At 39.8% G+C, this 13,127-nt stretch overlaps 1 protein-coding gene across 1 annotated transcript in view; it reads left to right on the top strand.

Moving 5' to 3' along the window:
• The window catches only part of IFIH1 (interferon induced with helicase C domain 1), a 37,423-nt gene extending 29,990 nt beyond the window's left edge, over positions 1-7,433 (top strand). Inside the window, exons 12-16 of the mRNA XM_048870400.2 lie at positions 1,890-2,039; positions 3,196-3,357; positions 3,904-4,094; positions 6,073-6,166; positions 6,263-7,433. Coding sequence (XP_048726357.2) covers positions 1,890-2,039; positions 3,196-3,357; positions 3,904-4,094; positions 6,073-6,166; positions 6,263-6,445 — 780 coding nt within the window. The 3' untranslated portion in view covers positions 6,446-7,433. The remainder of the gene's footprint in view (positions 1-1,889; positions 2,040-3,195; positions 3,358-3,903; positions 4,095-6,072; positions 6,167-6,262) is intronic.
• The last annotated feature ends 5,694 nt before the right edge of the window (positions 7,434-13,127 follow it).

Here is a 13,127-nt window from a genome sequence, read left to right as displayed (position 1 = left end):
CCTGAGATCAGAATTCTGAGCTGTCTTCACTGACAAAAAAGGGGTGTTGTTACCATGTTACAACTAACACTCCATTAGCTATCATGCAGTACAAATATAGTGGAGACAAGGCACTGTAGCCAAGGACGGCAGAAGGTATAGTGCTGATCTTGCTACCTCCTGGTGTAAATTCCAAGTGCCTGGTCTCCTCTTAATTAACTCACTCTAAAATTCTATCATGCATTAGTTATCTCATAACAAAACACCTTTGTGTCAGTGAAGACAAGGCCCACAGTTCCCCTAGAAGAGATGATCTTACAAAGGTCAAACGAGCAGGGATTGTTGGGAATTCATGGAAGAACCCAGAACTCTGTGTTAAGGGTCCCTACTGCAAACACCACCAAGAGCAGCAGTTAATGGTGCTACTCACAGCAATGAGAACTATCCCCAAATGTGTTCAAAGGATTGGGCTCACAGTAAGTAAGGTAGATTTCAAATAATGGGCAGAATTCCACTTGGCTGACATTCAGTACAAGCCCACTGACATCAATGAACTGACTTCTGTCATTTGTTACATCTGTACATACCCTTGCATTCAGTGGGGCAACCTGGGCAGGACAGACCTGGGCCCTTTATATATATTCTGGCACTAAAGTGGAATATTAAACTAATTTTTGTAAGATACAATTTATTCTTTAAAATTGTATTTTAAGAGACAAAAATAATACCTATTGTCATATTTAGTATTAAATTGAAAACAAAAGAGTTGTAATGTTATTGACCTCTGTCTGTTCCTTGTATTGCTGTTTATTTAATTTGCATAGGCCCATATGCTTCACACCATGTCTGGATAATTATTGAATGAGAAATTGCCAAAATTCACAATGAATATTATTCACAATGAATCACTCAGTTTGGTTTACTTCGTGCTATTCTGTTTGTTGACTGTGCTTTCTTTGTGACTTTCTGCAGCCAAAAATTATTCAGATTTCAAAAATGAATGTTCTAATTGCCTAAATTTTCCCCTTGTATTCCTGTTCTAGCTCCCAATGAGACTGTCATTTCAGCACTTTAAAAAAAAAAGTGTGGTTTACATGCTAGACAGAACCAATTTACATCAGGGTTTCTCAGTTTAAAAATATGTTAGGAATTGTTCCCTCAGAGACATGATTCTGGTTTATATGAAGATTTTTTCAATATGTTATAATGATAAAAGAGCAAACAGCTTTTCTTTGAAAGCCTCTAGATTCTAAAGTTGAACAGAGCACGTAGAAAGATTTCAAAAGATGTCACATGTCCTTGTACACAAGATCGTTTTGTTCTAAAAGCCTGATCAGTGCTCCAGTGTTTTCATTGCCAGGTCATTATGCTGTTTATCTAAAGAGGAAAATTTTACATTAAAATGTTATAAATCTGATAGGGAAATTAAAAAAGCCTTTTGGGCCTGATTATGGAGGTGCTGAGCCCAATCACTCCAGTTGAAATCAGCGATGGTGGCAGATGTTCACAGCACCTCTGAAAATCAGGACCTTATGTTTTTTTCTGTCAGTGCTGCTGTTAATGACAGAAAAAGAACCGGTATTGTCCAACCCCTCTGACACCTAGTTCACTAGCATTATAGGGTGAAATTTTCCACATTTGGGCACTTAATATTAGGTGCTTAAATAAAAGTGACCTGATTTTTTTTTTCAAACTGTGCATCTACAGTACCCATTTAAGTCAGTGGTATAGTTTCTTATCCCCTTAAAAATGCATAAATATGGTGCCTAATATTAAGTGCCCAAGTTTTCAAACTTTGGCCATAATTCACTGAACTTTTTAAAGAAAGGAAAGGGTGACTAGTTTTACTTTCTGGAAGTTAACACTGAAAGTTAATATATTGAATCGAATTCATGGAATTGTTTTTACAGAATGAACAAAGGGAAATCATCAGTAAATTTCGTGCTGGGAAAGTCAACCTACTTATTGCTACTACTGTGGCTGAAGAAGGCCTGGATATCAAAGAGTGTAACATAGTTATCCGCTATGGTCTTGTCACCAATGAAATAGCTATGGTACAGGTATGTCAGTTTACAACATGAGTCTTTTTTTTTTTAATATGGTTTGTATTTTGGGGTGTGTTTTTGTTGTGGTTTTAAATAAGGTCACCATTTCTCATTGTCGTGTCTAAAAAACAAAACAACTTTTTTCTCTGAAGAGGAAGATTGGAGGTGATACACAGGAGCTATGCGCTCTCTGACAGTTGTTTTCAGATGATGATTTTTAGAATTGTACATATCCTATTTGGAGCAAATCTTGGGACCCTTATGGACTAAGGGGAAGGTGCTTAGAGAGGTGTTCTACACAGTTTTATACTAAGGCCATTTCCATGAATCACCCACTGTCTGTGCACAATGTGACGTTCACCCAGGTGCGAAGTGCCTGGTCAAAGCTCTTCACAATATTTAAGATCTGTGGTGGCCCTTCCTGAAGATAGGAGGGAGGATGGGCAGAGAAAACATGAAGGGCTGGCCTTTGCTCCCTTGTACCATGTTGGAGAAGGAGCTCCAGAAGGAGAAGTGTACCGCCTGCTTCTGTTGATTTAATGAGCTTTCATTCTAACTCTCCCCCCCCCACCACCCCCTGCAAAGATAAATGACAAAGGATTTTTAGTGGAAAAAAATTCCAAATCGTTCACTGACAATATTATTTATTTGTATTGCATCGGAACCTGGAGGCCCCAGCCCTGGTGTGCTAGACACAGTACAAATAGATAACAAAAGACACCCTTGCTCAGAAAAGTTTACAATCCAAGTAATTAACAGAATATAGTATTGTGAAGGCATTTGCCATGGTAAATATCACATGCAAAGGAACACTTACATCCCAAAATGCCACTGTGTCAATGCTAGAATTTTATGTGTGAACTAATATGGGGTTTGTGTGTGCAGCACTTTATGGGGTTTTTTTGGGCTCTAAGCTTTTGTCTCATGATCCCTTTAGCACCATATCTCCTTAACAGCCACATGCTAGGTGTTTTATCTTTAATGGCCCTACAGAAGCAGCCCAGAGTATTAGAATGCTGTTTATCCAAGAGCCAGATGAATAATCTTTAACTGCAGATATACTGCACAGGGATTCTTATTCTCTTAACTTCAAGTAAGAAACACTGAACATCTTTAGTTACATGAATATGGCCGCGCAGGATTTCTAACCTATGTTTCTTGCAAACTGCAGGCCCGGGGCCGAGCTCGAGCTGATGAGAGCACCTATGTACTGGTGGCATCAGGTGGATCGGGAGCTGTTGAACGTGAAAATGTTAATATATTTCGTGAGAAAATGATGTATAAAGCTATTCAACGTGTCCAAAGGATGAGACAGGAGGAGTATTTAAATAAGGTATTGCCTCTGACTCCTACTTTGTCTTATAAAGAGAAACAGGTCTGTTTCTCAAAGACTGAAAGGAACGCGTCAACACAAAATCTTATTAAAAAAAAAAAAAGTTAAATGTAGTGTCTGGTACTACAGTTGCCCCCAATTCCTCATGCCAGTAGTTATTGTTTTACAGTCACATTGACCTGTTTTTAAAAGAACATTTTCTCTTTCCTGTTTATGATGTTAGAAAAACACACATAAACTAGGTGTAACTGACTCTGAACAAAGTAAAGTAACTGAAAATTTGGAGAAAAATACTGTTCTCAAATCTCTGTGACAGTCATTTTAGGAGTTACTTTTAACAAGAAGAGCCAGACATAAATTGTTGGGCAAAAGAGTGATTTTTAAAGTTGACTGTGTCCTTTTAACTGTTTCCATTTCCAGAATCTGTATTCATTGCAAGTGTCTGGAATTTTGGAAGTAAACTTGGAAATAAATCTTTCCGTTCCATAGCTCTGCTGTTGTAGCTTCAGCAGAATATGACAGTGTTGTTGTTTTTTCTGCTTCTAGATTCAGGGTTTTCAGATGCAAAGTATAATGGAAAAAAAAATGAAGGCAAAGAGAGATCAGCTTAAGACTTACAAGGAAAATCCATCACTAATAACTTTCCTTTGCAAAAATTGCCACAAACTGAAATGTTCTGGGGAAGACATACAAGTTATAGAAAACATGCATCATGTCAATGTGAAAAAGGAGTTCCTGTAAGTGTTACCTAACTACTTGTTCTCTTTGAGGAAGGAACCTGTTTTACTGTCAGTATGTCTGCAAAGAGCCCTTGACATTGTGGCTGCTATAAAATAAAATATCAAAGTATTTTGGGGGATATGTCAACCAAATTCTGGCTAATAAGAAATGGAGGACTCAATCCTCAGCTACGTAAGGTTTTGGTGCAGCTGAGGAGGTGGTAGGGCATGGTGGCCCTAAGCTGAATAGAGGATGAAATATCAATAAATGAAAAAGATTAGGTTCCAGTTGCAATATTGACTAATTCACTTTGTATAGACTGTATGTTATTAACAATCCAACCAGTAACCGAAAATGCTAAGGATGTGCAATGTTGCAAACTGCCATACAGGCTGTTTATATTTCCTTTTGTTTTCTGTTTAGCAGGTTTTTTTATATTAAACTTGCAACTTTAATGTTAAGCTAACTTTTAACTTCTGTGCATCTTCAACAGATAGAGAAGCGAAAAAATAGAGGGAAAAAGACTGTGTGGCCCTCGGGAGTTGTGCAGTTATTTTTGCAGTCCATTTTAAACATCATGGCTTTACAGATTGAAGACAATAAAATAGCCATGGTACTATGCAGATATATAACTATAGCTGTAACACTGTAGTTGCTGAGCTCTGTAATACCATAAGGGGAAACTAACCCATTATAAAGGGGCCTACACAAGGCCCTATACGCTAGTCAAACCCTGCTTAAACCCTTAGTGTTGGGTGAGGAACAGTAATCCTAGGATGTTGCATGGGCATGTGGTGTGTGTTGGGGTAAATTTCACCCACTGATCATAATGTAACTGAAATACTGTTAGAAATGTCTTGCTGCACAAAAGAAATTGTACTTGCTTACAGTGGAGCGTGGGCGTGTGTTTTATTTCCAATTTGCCAATCAATCAATTATTCTTCACTGTGAACTAGCTATATATCAGACTCCTCCCAACCCTTGAGCACTCCCCCAAAAGTTTCTTTTGGTTGAGACCACTTGCTGAAGGTTTCAGTCTAGGAGAACATTTGAGAATGTTTATGAGAAAGTGAAAATGGGGAGTTAGAGAAAAGTTGAGCAGCAGCTTTAAATATTAGTTTCTATGGTAGCACAATGATAAGGAGTCCCCATAAAGGGCTCAGTAAGCAGCATACCAACCTTGTTAGCATAGTGTTGGCAGCTGCCTACCCAAGCACTAGATTAGTAATTCTTTTAACACTTTCACATAGCCGAGGAACTCTAAACATCAAGCGTTCAGTAGAATAACTAGCAGAATGAAGTACATGCACTCTGTAGCTTTGTATTTTCAGAACCAGGCACAGCTCCACATTGAGAGGAAATACAGAAGCAGAAGCACCCACTCCCACAAACTATTTCTCCCAAAGCTCCATGGCACATAGAGTGAGCCAGCTGCACCACCACGTCTGAGGGTGCAGCATGCTCTCCTTTCTAAGGAGGGTGAGCTCTGATAGCCAGTGAGTAGAGAAGGGAGGGTCAGTTATGTCACCATTTCTCCCCATCTCCTAAGTAGGAGCTACTAGAGAGTAGCTTTCAGAGTAACAGCCGTGTTAGTCTGTATTCGCTAAAAGAAAAGGAGTACTTGTGGCACCATAGAGACTAACCAATTTATTTGAGCATAAGCTTTCGTGAGCTACAGCTCACTTCATCGGATGCATTAGTGAGCTGTAGCTCATGAAAGCTTATGCTCAAATAAATTGGTTAGTCTCTATGGTGCCACAAGTACTCCTTTTCTTTTAGAGAGTAGCTTCTACACTCAGAGGTGCATACAGAGTGCAGTTGTCATTGTCTTGCCCTTGCATTGTCTTGTACACACACAAGGGTCAGACAGAGTTTATGGCCATTTTACACCCACATCTTACTTCAGCAGTTATGTTCTCAGTGAACTGTATTTAAGGCCATCTCTGCTGTAAAAAGGATAATGCAATCTGATTAATCTTTCCTGTCCATTTTCAGGGACCTTTACAGCATAAGAGAAAATAAAACACTGCAAGAAAAACATGCCGATTACCAAACAAATGGTGAAATTATGTGCAAAGACTGTGGGCAAGTAAGTGTGTTCCCTTTTTCTATTTTGTGCCAACATATTTCTGTCTGATTACACTGAATATTTTAACTGAAATATAACCTTCCTTACATTTTTCAGGCTTGGGGAAATATGATGGTGCACCGAGGTGTAGACCTGCCTTGCTTAAAGATCAGAAATTTTGTAGTTGTATTCAAGGATAAGAAAACCTCAAACAAAATTTTCAAAAAATGGGGAGAGCTGCCAATCAAGTTCCCTGTCTTTGACTATGCAGAGCATTATGTTTCCAGTGACGAAGATTAAGGATTTGTTCAAGAATGTAAAGAAATGCAAATATTCAGCATTATTTTGACTGCTATGATCAGACTCCTCTTTTGCATACAGAAGGCCAAATTTTGTATCCTGCAGACTGTGGAAGGCCTTGAATGCAGTAAAACTACTGTGTGGGAAGAAGAAGGACATGGAGAGGAGAGAGGACTATGCTGTCTGGCAGCTGTTTACGCTCCAGCATGCAGGTTTGGGATGGGTTGAGGAAAAAGAAGACTTTGTGGAGCCAGGCTTAGTGTGGATCTACAGAACAAACCTACTCTTACCTACACAGCAGCATCCAATCAATTATCAAGGTCTCCCTTATATTTTTTTAATTGCAACTGTCATTTTTTATTATTGTAATGAGTGCCTTTCGCTTGCTGAGACTTTCTTCAGATATTTTGGGGCTCTTATCTCAGACACTTTTAAAAAAATAACTTGATTGTAGTTCAAATGTGCAGAAAGCAGGGATTGGGAATCAGTTTTTGGTGACACAGCAGCAGAAGTGGAGTACAGGGTATGCAAGCATTATCCCAGTGCAAGAGTTGGTGAGGGCCACCAACTCCTAGCAGCGGTCTAAGCTGGTCATTTTCCACACGTCCTTCCCCATGCTCACATTGCTATTACTCAGAAGCACAGATGACCTTGCTGTCTCCACTTCTGCACTATGTTCTGAAAGAGGAGGCCAGTGAGGGGAGTAGATTTACCTAGTGTTGTCTCCCAGAATGCTCTGCTTCTCTTCCTTTATGCCATCAGCTGGTGACTTCCAAATGTGTTACGTAGTCAGACTAAAACTAAACTACCATTAAAATATGGTTTGAAAAATCACTGTATTTAAACCCATTTAAATATCCAGCCTCTCAAATTCGAGAACTTCAGTGACAAATACAAACTTTACCTGTGCAGTAACATGAGAAGACTGTGTAAAATGTTGGAGATAAAATAACGTAGCCCGTTAATAAATAATCTCTGTAAACTGTGATACATCTTATTTCCTAAAAAGAAAAGGAGTACTTGTGGCACCTTAGAGACTAACCAATTTATTTGAGCATGAGCTTTCATGAGCTACAGCTCACTTCATCGGATGCATACCGTGGAAACTGCAGCAGACTTTATATACACACAGAGATCATAAAACAATACCTCCTCCCACCCCACTGTCCTGCTGGTAATAGCTTATCTAAAGTGATCATCAAGTTGGGCCATTTCCAGCACAAATCCAGGTTTTCTCACCCTCCACCCCCCCACACACAAACTCACTCTCCTGCTGGTAATAGCCCATCCAAAGTGACAACTCTCTACACAATGTGCATGATAATCAAGGTGGGCCATTTCCTGCACAAATCCAGGTTTTCTCACCCCCCCACCCCCATACACACACAAACTCACTCTCCTGCTGGTAATAGCTCATCCAAAGTGACCACTCTCCCTACAATGTGCATGGTAATCAAGGTGGGCCATGTCCAGCACAAATCCAGGCTTTCTCACCCCCCCCCCCCCCAGGGACACACACACACACACAAACTCACTCTCCTGCTGGCAATAGCTCATCCAAACTGACCACTCTCCAAGTTTAAATCCAAGTTTAACCAGAACGTCTGGGGGCGGGGGGTGGGGTAGGAAAAAACAAGGGGAAATAGGCTACCTTGCATAATGACTTAGCCACTCCCAGTCTCTATTTAAGCCTAAATTAATAGTATCCAATTTGCAAATGAATTCCAATTCAGCAGTTTCTCGCTGGAGTCTGGATTTGAAGTTTTTTTGTTTTAAGATAGCGACCTTCATGTCTGTGATTGCATGACCAGAGAGATTGAAGTGTTCTCCGACTGGTTTATGAATGTTATAATTCTTGACATCTGATTTGTGTCCATTTATTTCATTTATTTATTTCCTGTCACCATTAGTGCATAGACATTCATATGCAGTAATTGTTGAAGCTTCTCTTCATGACATATTTTTTAAACATTTGGTGTGAAATCCTGGTCCTATTTGAAGTTGAGTTTTGCCAACTTCAATAGGGCCAGGATATCCACCCTTGCAATTCAAAGTGCAGCTCTGCTCTAAAAAGTGACTTCAAAAATGGCATCGTGTGGTTCCATATTTCTCTCATTGACCAATTACATATTTTTTCACCTTACACGTAAAAAAAGTGTGGGTTTTGTCTTGTCTTCCTAAATGTCAGCCTTTTAAACTCAACCTGGGATCTCTGAAAGTAAACCTGTGTTCTTTCTGGCTTGAGCATCATTGCTGGTAACCCTGACCCAAATGAGATCTGCAAAAGTGCAGCTGAGGTTTGCAACTCCAGGTGAAGATCCTGCAGTTGAAACATAGCTAAAAATTCTTTTTGCTTATGCACAAGACAGAAAGTAATCCAGCTCACTTTCTCATATGTATACCATCTTTATGTTGCTAACAGGAGTAAAAAGTAGTATGAACTTGTTTTTGTTATTAAAGAATCAGTGTCCACAAGGAGCAAATCTGTTGAGTTAGGACTTCCTACCACACTTTAGGCATATTAAATTAAATTGTTACATAAAAAAAACAGTAACATAAATTATGACTGGCAGAAAACAGTAGCTTAACACAGATATCAACAAACTGTGGTATGGAACAATGTTAAATTTTAATTTACCTATGTCAATGTCTATTCTGATAGGCTCATCTGAGGTCTATATTGTTTTATTTAAAGTCTTGCCTCATTCAGATAACTCATGGGAATCTCTGCTGATTGACTCAGGAGTCAATTTTAGTATTTGCTCTTTTAATTTCATTGTGCATTAAAATGTTAATATTTAAAAATACTACTAAACTAAATTTCATGATAGATATGGAGAAATATCCTGATATTTCTTTTGAAAACATTTAGATAGCATGTAATAATACCTGCCTACAGTGGTGCTGTGTTTCACTGAGCATCAAGTTTTTTATTCAAGATAAATGCTGAATTTGACTTCACCTCAATCATTCTCTCCCATATTTCAATTAAACTGGATGTTCTGCTCATCTGAAGTGATAGCTGCTCATTTTTAAATGAATAATAGGGTTATAAAAATAAATGTGTATTCTGATTATAAGTTTTCCACTACAGGAAGATTGTAGATTACAATGTGCATAAACTGTATAAATTGTGGCATGGGTAACTGAATAATTTAGACCTATAAATAACCCAATAAACTACTACTTCATGGATGGAAATAACTTTCTGACGTCAAAAGTATGAAGGCCAACAGATTTATATCCATTCAAATGTTCTGAGACAGTACTTTACAGGTCCTTTATTGATACTGTTAACAAAAAAGGCAATGGGATACTGGAGGATAAATAGAACATGGCACATGGGGGTTGAATTTTACATGGTATATATCTAATCTATAATGATATTCCTCCTTTTACATATTGTATAAAGTATGATACAATTTATAAACAAAAGCTTTATTCATTTCAGTACAAAACCTTATGTCCTTATTATTCTCTCTTGTCCTTCTTTTAAAAAATATTACAAACCAATGCCTCTCGTACATCCCTAGAAATAAAGATGTTATGTAGTTTTACTGTAATATTGTTAGCAGTTAGGGTGAAGTTGATCCCGGTTCAGCGCTTTGTACTACTGGGAGCTGTTGGTTATTCTGCCCTAGCTAAGATCACATTTTACAAGCCCAAATACACATGTATGCGTGGCAATGAATGGAGGCTATGTCATACATGTATCTTTGGCTGCTGGTGAGTAAGTCATCTATGCTATGCCATCATACTTGTGATTTATGGAAGGCCCTTGGTAGGTGTTCTATCATGGCTAACTAAGCATGTGTGCCATCCTTATATCATGCATAACCTATGACACCAAATACTGAAGCTCCAGTTCACAGATTGAATAGGCAATTTCCACTCCAGTGCATTTGTTCACATATGGTGTTGTAAAACTCATATTGCTCATCCAGGAAGTGCAAAGTTGTAAAGATGGGACTAAATTGTCATATCTGTATCTGCTAGTTTTATCTCCATTTATTGCCTTATGGTCCCAAAGTCCTCCAGGAGAGTGACAAATCCACACAAGGCTCCTGATTGTATTTTGCACTTAAAGCTCTGATTTTACTGACAGATGTGAAGAGGAAAAAACCATGTCTAATTACTAAGAATTTGTCTAGCTACGTTTGTGGATTCTTAAGAGTGCACAATCATTCAGTTAAGGGCTAACTGTAAGTTAGGCTTCCATTGATTTCCATCTGCCTTAGATTTTAGTTGTACACCGGACCCTCGCTAGAACACGCACCTATATAGTGCAAATTCGCATATAACGTGGTCGCAGCCATGGATCCCAAATTTAATTACTTTAATGAGAATTCATTTTAACACGGTCCCCACTATAATGCGGTCCCCGCATTAACGCGGTACCGCGCATGGATCCCAAATCCCGCATTCTAGCGAGGGTCCGATGTATTTTGTATTTTTCCATCCACTTTTGGTCAGGTGTCCTGCACACAACACACCTCTATGCCTCCGTTTCTTCATCTGTAAAATGGGGATAATACTTTACCTGCCTAACTGGCATAGGTGTTGTGAAGAGTAATTAGAAAATGTCAGTAAAATACTTTGAAAGTGAAGAGAGAGATACAAGTGTACAGTCAACATTTTGAAACGTTGGTACCTAAAGTTAGGCATCTAAATACACAGGTTTGGGCACCGAATTCAAGGGGCCTGTGTTTACAAAGCTGATGAGCCTCTCCACTTCCAAATGAGATTTGGCTCCTCAAGTTTCATATGAACCTCACCCTATATAGAGTAATGATACCACCTTCCTTGATTTCACTGCTGCTACATTTCCCAGTGGTACTGGCTGTCTTCTCCCTCCTGTTCACGCTATTTCCTAACTCCACCCACGAGGACCTGACTGGCTTGGGTGGATGGTGACTCTACTGTCAGTTAAGTACCTTTCATATCAGCATGTCTTAAAGGGACAGGGTCAATAGGTTCTTTTTATTTTACCTGGATGTTACAGTAACTATAGAAGTTTTAGAAGCTGTTTGACCTCCTAGGCTCAGAGCATGTGAAGGAGCAAACAGACCTAAGTGACTAGAAACTACATTGAAGTTGTTGCTCATGTAACTCTTCTGCCTGTTAGAGTTGGCAGCAACAAGGGCCGGGTTCAGTATCTAGGGGTTCCATTCCAATAACACAATGCAAAACCAGCAAAGTGACCTGGGACAAATATATACCACCCCCACTGGGCGCCTCCAAGAGGCAATACTTCCCCTCTCACAAGCACAGAGTCTGAGTGTAGCAAAAAGCCTTTTAATAACAGAGAAAAACAATGTGGCATTATGTTGGGGAAACACCACTGACAGGATTCATAACACAACCCATGAGCAAAAAATCCACCGCAAGCAAATTGGTCCTTTCCCTTTGGTTCTTGAGTCCAGCAACCTAAAAATCACCCAAAAGCCCAACGACCCAAAAAGTCTCTGTCCCTGGTCAGGGCAGCCCCAAAGTTCAAAAGTTTATCTGCAGAGTTTTACCTCCCAACCAGGGTAGAGATGGGGGGGGCTAAGGGGCACCTTACGTGGTCCAAAGCTGATGGCCCCACCTCTCCATGGGGCTCCGCTCTGCCAGCTGCCCCATGAGCTGCTCTAGGCATCTGACAAACTGCTCTGCTCGCCGTCCCGCAAACTGCTCCACCATATATCTTCAGGTTCCCCACTACTTAACACAACACTCAGTGATTTCAACTCTTAGTAAGTTTAGCTGTTTTGTGATTTCAGCTTGTAGTAGGGGAGCCTCAGTGCTGGTGCACCATTAGCCCAAAGTGAATTCAGCTCATCAGCCTGTAATTAGACTCCTAATAGAATCAAAATTAGCTCTGATATTCCACAGTGGAGAGAGGAGAAAGTGTAATTAGCATATAAGGCCCTCACCAGGGGCCCATGCCACCAAGTATTAATACCTGTCTCCAGTCTCTCTCTCAATTCACAGAATTTTGGAACCCATGTCCCTTGCCTAGCGAGTGCTACTTAGTGGATGGGGAGTCCCTCCGTCATAACAAAAGGCCAAGTACAGTTCCACTGTCCTTGATTCCCATAATCAGGGTAATAACAATTTATTCTTCCTGCCCCAATAACAGAGACACTGGGGATCCCACAGCAGCCAAAGTGATCATTTGGGCAGCTATGGCCTCATTCTAGGCGGGGTGGGTGTGCCTATGCAAATGAGATCGGCCCCTGAAGTTGTTTTCCACAACTTGCCACACCTCACCACCAGATGTCAGGGTGGAGCTCATCCTGACTCTGCTTACACTCATGTGGCGTGAGATTCCCCTTTGCTCATGCCCTAGTACAGCAAGGAAGAGCCAGGCCTAGATTCTCTCAGCAAAGGAGGGCTGCTTACGTAACATTTGGTTATATAACATTTCTCCAAAGCTGTACATATGGCATGTCAAAAATGTGATTCTAAGGAAAAAATTCTCCCTTGGTATCTACATTGATTCAAGTCATATGTGTTCTCCCTAAATATGTACAGCTCTTAAGACATATGTAGGGAGAGCTGAATGGTAGAGTCCAGATCTGTTGATCTGAGAGAGTTTTGCCTTGTGTATTGAGATCTCCAAAGCTGCTCTTTTGTGTATTACTCATCAGTCTGAACATGCACAACATTATTTTCTGTTTTTACTAACTTTTGATGTAAG

The sequence above is a fragment of the Caretta caretta genome, chromosome 11 (assembly GCF_965140235.1).
Source record: "Caretta caretta isolate rCarCar2 chromosome 11, rCarCar1.hap1, whole genome shotgun sequence".
Classification (NCBI taxonomy): domain Eukaryota; kingdom Metazoa; phylum Chordata; order Testudines; family Cheloniidae; genus Caretta; species Caretta caretta.
The sequence above is the reverse complement of the archived record's forward strand: the minus strand, read 5'-3'. Positions and strand labels throughout refer to the sequence as shown.